This window comes from Frankliniella occidentalis, unplaced genomic scaffold (genome assembly GCF_000697945.3).
Source record: "Frankliniella occidentalis isolate FOCC.00 unplaced genomic scaffold, Focc_3.1 Scaffold3239, whole genome shotgun sequence".
In the NCBI taxonomy this organism is placed as follows: Eukaryota; Metazoa; Arthropoda; class Insecta; order Thysanoptera; family Thripidae; genus Frankliniella; species Frankliniella occidentalis.
Genome location: NW_026270304.1, coordinates 1 through 7,301, shown reverse-complemented (window position 1 = coordinate 7,301; position 7,301 = coordinate 1). Strand labels below are relative to the sequence as shown.

At 57.0% G+C, this 7,301-nt stretch overlaps 2 protein-coding genes across 3 annotated transcripts; both read right to left on the bottom strand.

Annotated features, from left to right (window-relative positions):
• LOC113205632 (protein no-on-transient A) lies at positions 1 to 1,967 on the bottom strand. Of its 2 annotated transcripts, none has more exons than XM_026421326.2 (7): positions 1,607 to 1,967; positions 1,123 to 1,213; positions 796 to 960; positions 586 to 713; positions 412 to 501; positions 162 to 325; positions 1 to 89 (listed from the first exon to the last, which is right to left on the bottom strand). In XM_026421326.2, exons 1-7 carry the CDS (start codon positions 1,762 to 1,764, stop codon positions 82 to 84), a joined length of 804 nt encoding a protein of 267 aa, XP_026277111.1. In that variant the 5' UTR covers positions 1,765 to 1,967; the 3' UTR covers positions 1 to 81. The 2 variants fall into 2 exon arrangements, with proteins under 2 accessions (XP_026277111.1, XP_052132463.1); XM_052276503.1 differs by lacking the exon at positions 1,607 to 1,967 and adding an exon at positions 1,290 to 1,428.
• Positions 1,968 to 2,536: 569 nt separating this feature from the next.
• LOC113205622 (uncharacterized) lies at positions 2,537 to 6,968 on the bottom strand. Its single transcript, XM_026421311.2, has 5 exons — positions 6,774 to 6,968; positions 3,945 to 4,081; positions 3,467 to 3,731; positions 2,982 to 3,376; positions 2,537 to 2,872 (listed from the first exon to the last, which is right to left on the bottom strand). Exons 1-5 carry the CDS (start codon positions 6,784 to 6,786, stop codon positions 2,783 to 2,785), a joined length of 900 nt encoding a protein of 299 aa, XP_026277096.1. The 5' UTR covers positions 6,787 to 6,968; the 3' UTR covers positions 2,537 to 2,782.
• Positions 6,969 to 7,301: the final 333 nt, after the last annotated feature.

The following is a 7,301-nucleotide window of genomic DNA, read 5'->3' as shown; positions in this document are numbered from 1 at the left end:
TTCATGCTAAGCATCCTTGCTCAAAATAACTTTTTCAATAATTTGATATGTTGCCATCGTTTGAACGTAATGGTATTAAAATTATTTGCCTGCAATCATAAATCAGTGCCAATTATTGCATTGTCTTGAAAATCTTAGTTTGATAATTTTAAGATGCATACCATAAATGACTTTATCAGGCCATCGAAGAATTACTTTCTTGTTTCCTGCTAGATCTTTGCCTTGTAATGCTATCATAGCTTTTGTTGCACTTTCATAATGAGCAAAATTAACAAAGGCACAAAATCTCTCTGTGCAGTGTTTGGCACTCTTCACTTCTCCATATCTAGAAAGTAATAGATTATTCTGAATAATGCAATCAAACCAACAGTACCAGTTGAATGTGGTGAAGAGAGGTTCGCAAATACTTACTTTTTAAAGAGATTTGCTACTTGCTGATCAGTCATTTTTTCTGTCATATTTCCCACCCAAAGGGAGCAACATTTTTTAGGGTTGGTTGGGCTGAAGAGAAGAGAGAACAGCATTTAATCTCAAATACTACTCCTAGACTAGATGAAACAAAGTAAACTTCTACAATTTACTTACTCTTCCCGTAGGTCGGCACTGGGTGGAAGATCTATTGGTGGTGGTTGTACTATATCTTCATCTTCTGAAAAGTATTTTTCTGAATCTCTGGCTGAAAATAGGCCAGCATGTAGGATAGTTTCTGCTTCCTGGAAATCAACAAAATCTTTGAAATGCTTCTTTTACAAAATTGTGTCCAGCAGAAGGTTTTTATTAGCAAGTAAGACATACTTTGAGATCTTTGGCTATTTCCATTGCACAGCCCGCTTGATACCTGGAGTATCCCTTTTTACATAGCATTTGGATTTGAACCTCGGCTAATTCATTTAAAGCTTCTGTACATGAGGGATTAAGGTTTAGGGCACGCTGAAAGCATTTATAAGCCTCATCGTGACTCTGTAAAACAACAAAATTGAGTTGTAGAAATAGTTCAAACGTGCACTGACACATAGCTTAACATGTGGACTGTGCCCTGTTTTTGGTCCCTCAGATTTTTTTTAGTTTTAATTGAGACCATGGATGGATGGTGTTTAGAAAAATCTAAATTTGAGTACTTACACCCATGGCACATAAAATTTCACCCTCCCTAAAATGTCCACGAATATATTCCGGGAAGTGACTGGTCATGTACCGAGCATCCGCTAAAGCTCTGAAATTTCAAAAATCAAAACATTATTGAAAAGATATGATACGGACTGATGAGCACATTAAAACACAATTATTACAGAGCCTAACTATTATTTCTGTCCTCTTGACCTGAAGAATTTTATGCCATTACTTTAAGATTAGAGAAAATAACATGGGTAGATAAACATAGGTAAATTATAACAGAGTCAAGCACTTGGAATTTTACCACCCCCTAAAAAAAATACAAAAAATTATAGGGAATCTCGTGTTGCCTACCCTGTCAAAGTTAGGATGAGGCCCGCCAGGGCGCGCCCATTTTTCAAATGTTTGCCTTGACTGGACAGTCCTTATGTTAGAGCACTTTGTAGACATTGTTGATGAAAACTATTCTAGCCATGTCGCACCAGATCCTTACCTTATGTACTCTTTCCTATGAAAGTAACACAACGCCCTGTTGTTGTAAAACCGCTTCTCCTTCGGAAAGCGCCTGATCGCCTCGTCCCAGATGGCCAAGGCCCCAACCCAGTCGTCTAGTATGCATTTCTGGTATCCCTTCTCCCCGAGCTCGTCCATATCGGGGGCGGGGGCAAGATCAGAGCGTTAGGGACTGGAGACACGGACAGGAGGTTTAACTAACTGCCAGGTGAGCCAGAGGCGCCGGGCGGACCAGACAAACGTGCGCCTGTGGGGCTCAATAGCAAACTAAACTGGACGGCTCGCTGCGTACATATCTCGCGTGCGCCGGCTGGGCTGTGCCCAGCAGAGAGACCCAAAGCGTCAGCAGAGCAGACAAGCGGTCGCGGTCACGTGCTCGGCTGCCGGCGGGGTGGGGAGGGGAGGGGAGGGGCGCGGGGAGCACTGGCCCCCCCCACCCTACCTCGCGCGGCCTATCCTCACGACACGGCGGCAGGCAGCGGCGCCTCCACGCGGCGGCCGACGTTAGGTCGAAGCGATGCTTCTCAGGACTCGCCATTGAGTCCCCCCCCCCTCCTTCAATACAGCCTGCCCCACCTCCTCGGTCACCTTTCCGACCCCCTCCTCTCCCTCCACAGGATAAAAGGAATACTTGGAGCTGGAGGGGGATATGACCCCTCCCCCCCCCGTCCCCTCCTGAAAGTTGCCACCCATGTTAACAGGAAAGAAATGGTACTTGTATCGAGAGATAACGGCGTTGCCTCTTCCCCATTCGTATAGTAACAGTGTCGGAAAACACGCACAGCGTGCAGCAGGGAATACCAGTGGACCACAACACCTCCCGCGCCTCCGGGCCGGTCATGTGAAGGGTGGGCGAGGGCGATAGTTTCAGGTGGGTGGCAAAAGTACAGTTAAAACAGAAACAGTCACGAAAGTTGAAATTGATTTTAATAAATTAAATTGGCGTAATATAAAATAGTATGTATGAGGTTCTGATAAAATAGCATTACATTCCATGGACAAAAGCTCAGAGGTCAGCGCCCCGGGCGCCAACTTGAAATAAAATATGTACTAACGCAACAAATATGGTAATGACAACATAATACAGGTACATAAACGAAGCGACCAGATTAAAACTTCCTAGGTTCAGCTGAAGCACTCGATGGAGTTCTGGAAGTTACGCGTTGGCCACCAGGACTTCAAATTGAGAGTAGGGGACCTCCACGCCGGCGAAAGGGACGTAGCAGGCCTTGTGGCTCGGTTGCACCTGGGAATAACCAAATTATGATTAGACATGTGGTGCTAAAGAAACCTGCAGGGAAACCCGGTGGGGTGAAAACGTGTGGGGGAATACGCGCAACCTAATGGGCACTCACCTTGCCGATGGAGAGGGCACCCTCGTGCGTCGCCCTGCCGATGAAGAGCGCCTCGCCGTCCTCGGACTCGCCGGCGGGCAGCGCCCCGCTGGGGATAGCGTCCCCGGAGCAGGGCATCCACACGGGCTCGCAGCCGCACAGCACCTGGTACTCGGGCTTGCCGTGCTCGGCGCCGCCCCAAGGCACGTAGCAGACCCCATGTGAGGGCACCACCTTGCCGGGGAGGAGGGCGCCCTCGTGGCGGGCGCGGCCGACGAACAGCGACTCTCCGCTCACGTCCTGGCCGCCGGGCACCGCGTTGGAAGGGATGTCCCCGCCGGTCACGTCCACCCACGTGGCCACGCCACCGGCACCCGCGTCGCGGGGCTGAACCCAGCCGGGCGCGGAAGCAGGCTCTGCGATAAAGACAAACTCGGTGAGTCAGAGGGTCACCAGGGCACACAGGCGGTGCGAAACTGGTCCGCCGCCGCTGCTGCAGCACCCACCTTCAATGATCCACTGGCCAGTGGCGCCCCAGCCGGTGCAGATGCCGTAGTGCGTGATCCTGAAGGGCTCCGGGTCGTCCCAGGACACCACGGGGTCGGCCTCGCCCTCGCGGCCGACGGCCACGCTGCCGTTGCCCCAGCGCACCCAGAAGCCGCGGAGCTCGTCGGCGGTCACGATGTTGGGCGTGTCCACCAGGGCCTTGTCGGGCTTCTCGCGGTTGCGACGGATGGCCGTCTTCTGGTTGCCCCAGCCGCCGAGGAAGATCTGCAGAAAACGCAAGAAAGGTGCGAGTGAGTGAGCGCCCAGTAGGTCGGCAACCCACCCGGCGGGAACGCGCAGTGGGCGGCACCGTCGCGGTGCGCCGGCGGGCGCGACCTCCAACTTACTGGTGAAAAGCGGAAGAGGCGCAAGTCCTGGGACTTCCCATTGGACTTACGCCCTTTTCATATTTTTTTTTATTTCCAGTGAACTTCTCACCTCGTACATGGGCGAGGACTCGAGGGGCCCGGTGGTGAGCGCCACGTGCGCGTCATTGGCGCAGCGCACCTTGAAGAACAGCGAGTTGGACGGCGCCTCAATGAAGGTGTACTCCAGCTTGTCCTCCGTGTGCACCTCTGCGGGGGGCACGCAATATCAAAGAGAGTTAGCGACAAGCAAAGCATAAGTCACCTTAAAAAAAACACAAAAACGAAAACAATCTGAACAGGAGAATGCGACCGCTGCCACGGTGACCCCACAGAGCCAACGGTAAAAGAAAAACGGCCTCGTAAAGTACACAAGCGGCCGACTGTTCGTGTTCAGCAAAAGCTCGCTCTGCTTCCATAGCTTCCGGTCGCGAATAGTTTCCCCCCTTTGCGTTCTGCACGCTATACGCGACATGAAGCAGTGCAGCGAGATGCATGGGCGGATGAGCATGAGTAAGCCGGCCTGTGCGAACAAGATGCTGCCCACGTCCGCGCTGCAGTCCCGGATCCCCGCTGCCCCGCGCCCCGTGCGCCCCCGCGCAGCGTCCTCTGCGCCAGTCTGTCCACGCCCCGCCCCGCCCGGGCCCGGCCCCGCGCAGGCTTGCACCAGAAAGGCATCGATCTGGCGGGACGTTCCACGTCGCTAGCCCTGCAGGGGGGCCCAACACTTTCGAGGTCGCGCTCCCCGCCGCCACCACCACGCCCCCGTCGGCGCCAGGGGGATAGGGCGCGCCCCAGTCTGGAGGAGGCACCGAAACTCGCCAACTATAGGAACAACTAAGTACGAAATTTCGACGGCCGTTTTCCCCCAATAGCCGCTAGCAAGTCCGCATTTAAGAGGATTTTGCTGTCGAGCCGAGCGAGTGCGAGTACCCACCAGACCCTGCTCTGCACGCTCCCACGCTCCTCCCCAGCCCCACCTGCCAGCAGGCCCATAGGCAAGGCTCGCTGAAGTCCGTCCTGCGCGCGGCCGCTCGGCCAGTCAGCACGCCGCCGCCGGCACTAACAGCCCTAATTGAAGACATTGACGCTGGACGCGACCGCGCGGGGGACGGGGAGGTCGCCATGGCCCGACCGGACCGGACAGCACAAAGCTCAGTGCGCGCGATTTGGAGAGGCGAAATGGCACGAAATGGGCTCATTGAAACCGTTCGGCTCTACACTCGGCCCGCCGCCCGTGCCCGTTCGGCCGGACAAAGACACGCACACATCACCCCGACACGTAATTGCACTTCCAATTAGACTTAACGAGACCTGTCCTTTGTTCGAATAGGGGGGAAAATAGGGAAGGGCTAGTAGAATGTCGACGAAAAGCCCTGCGATTTCAGAGTCGCAGAAACGATTCGACACTGAGTAAAAAAAAAGTAGATTGGCGCTTGAGGCAGTTTTGCACCTGCGGGTGCGCCGTGCCGTGCATAGCATTGTGTTCGGTCCGATCGGAAGGGGGCGGGGCGGGGCGCGGCGCCATATCCGGCGGTTGCCACCGGGAAGGAAGGAAGAATGAATGCTGTGCTGTGGGCGGCGGCCCGGCCGACGCGGCGGGCAACAAGGGGGGCGAAGCGAAGGTGACTTATTCGGGTATGATAACACGACCTGCCCACGAACAAGGGCTGTAGCGAGGCGAGGGAGTCCCCCGGGTGCTACTACTGTACACCTCCGTTGCTCAGCGGAGCGTACCAGTCCGCCGAACACATGTCTGCCGAAACCAATACCCGCGCGCCCCAAGGTCACTCGGGCAGTCCCTGGCCCTGCCATACCCATCCCAATACTGCCCCGAGGTGAGGTGCTCAAGGTCGGCGCCGTGCTCCTCCGAGCTGCTCCGCCCAGGGCGCCGCCGCCGCCGTGCCGTCACGTGAAAGGGGGTCCCGGTCACGCTACGCCCGCCCCGACCGCCGCGCAGCACAGTCCTGGAGAGTGACGCTGGCACGCCAAAAGTAACGTCACGGCGATGGCACAAGACGACAAGTCCCGTTCCCCGAGTGTCACTAGATGAGTCACTAAGCGGCTCAAGCAGGCGAGGCGGCCGGTCACGCCACCGTCTACGAAAATGGGCAGCATCGTAACACGCAGACGACGGCGACGGTGCGGGGGCCGCGCAGCTGCAGCTGGACATCGCCGAGTGTGCTAAACTCGAGCGCCGCCGGTCAGGCGTTTCATCGCGGTGGTCGTGGACACGCGGCCGGACCTGCCCCCCCCCCCCTCTTCCAGTCCCACAACGCCCACCTGTCACATTCCGATACCGGTCGGCCACATAAATGCCGGCTATCGCACTCCGGCCGGCTAACGCCAACGACAGCCCGGCCCTGCCCTACAATAGCGGCTGATCTCAGCAGCACAGGCCACAGGCCGCCCCGCCCCCCGTCGACGCCGCCGTCATGTGGTGGCCGGGAGCCAACGCAATGCGCTTTCGAACGCGAGGGAGCGAGACAGAGATGGGGCAACACGATGATGTGGGGGACCGCGAGCCAATCCTGGGCGTGCGTGAGCCGCCCTGCAGCAGGGAGGGGCCCGGCGACCGGTCGCCGCGCCCCGAGGGCCACCAAAATAAATAACCGACGGATCAAACGCGGACGCACGAACCAAACCGCCGGCGCAAACGGGTGACAGTACCCGGCGAACACGAACCGCGGGGAAGTCACCGACCCTCGAGAGGCAAGTGCCGCGGGCGGTGCGAGAGCGGGAGCGCTGGACCGAGCCGTCGCGGCCCAGCGAACTGCGGCGGCGGACGCGGCCCGGAGACGGAGGGCCAGAGGGACTGACCACTCCGGAAGATTGAAAAGGGGGTCTTCGCGGTAGCCAGAAACACCAGAACACTTTCAATGGCAAGGAGGAAGACACTCACCTCGGGCTGACATGTTGACGGTAGTGTTTGACGGAGAAGGGCGAGTCGATCGAATCAGTCAGAGTCCGGCTGCTGGTTGGGTCCCCTGAGAGGCTGCTGCTGCCGCCTGGTTCGTGAGGTGGACTGAACTGAACTCGAGACTCGGCTCGCTTCTCGGTCTCGGAATGAATGGCGGTGGTGGTAGCGTCGGCGTCGGCGAATAGGACGTCTGCCGAGGTTCCCCTGCCGGCCGCGGGGGGCGCTGCGGGCACCGAGCCGGAAGTCGGTCGGCACTGCCAACCTCTGCCAAACCCCCTCCCGCCGTCCCGTCGCCCCCCGGAGCGCGGGAACGGATCGTGGGCGATCGAGGGCGAGGGGGGTGGTGAGGGCGGTGGCAACGGAGGGGGACCCACGGGTTGGAGTGAGTGAGGGGAGAAAAATGTGTGCGTCGCACAGACAGTAATGAAGAGCGAGTGTAATTGGGATCGGAAAACACGGCAGGGCAGGGATGAATAGCTCTGGGCTGACGCCAGGCAGCTCAGAGGCGGC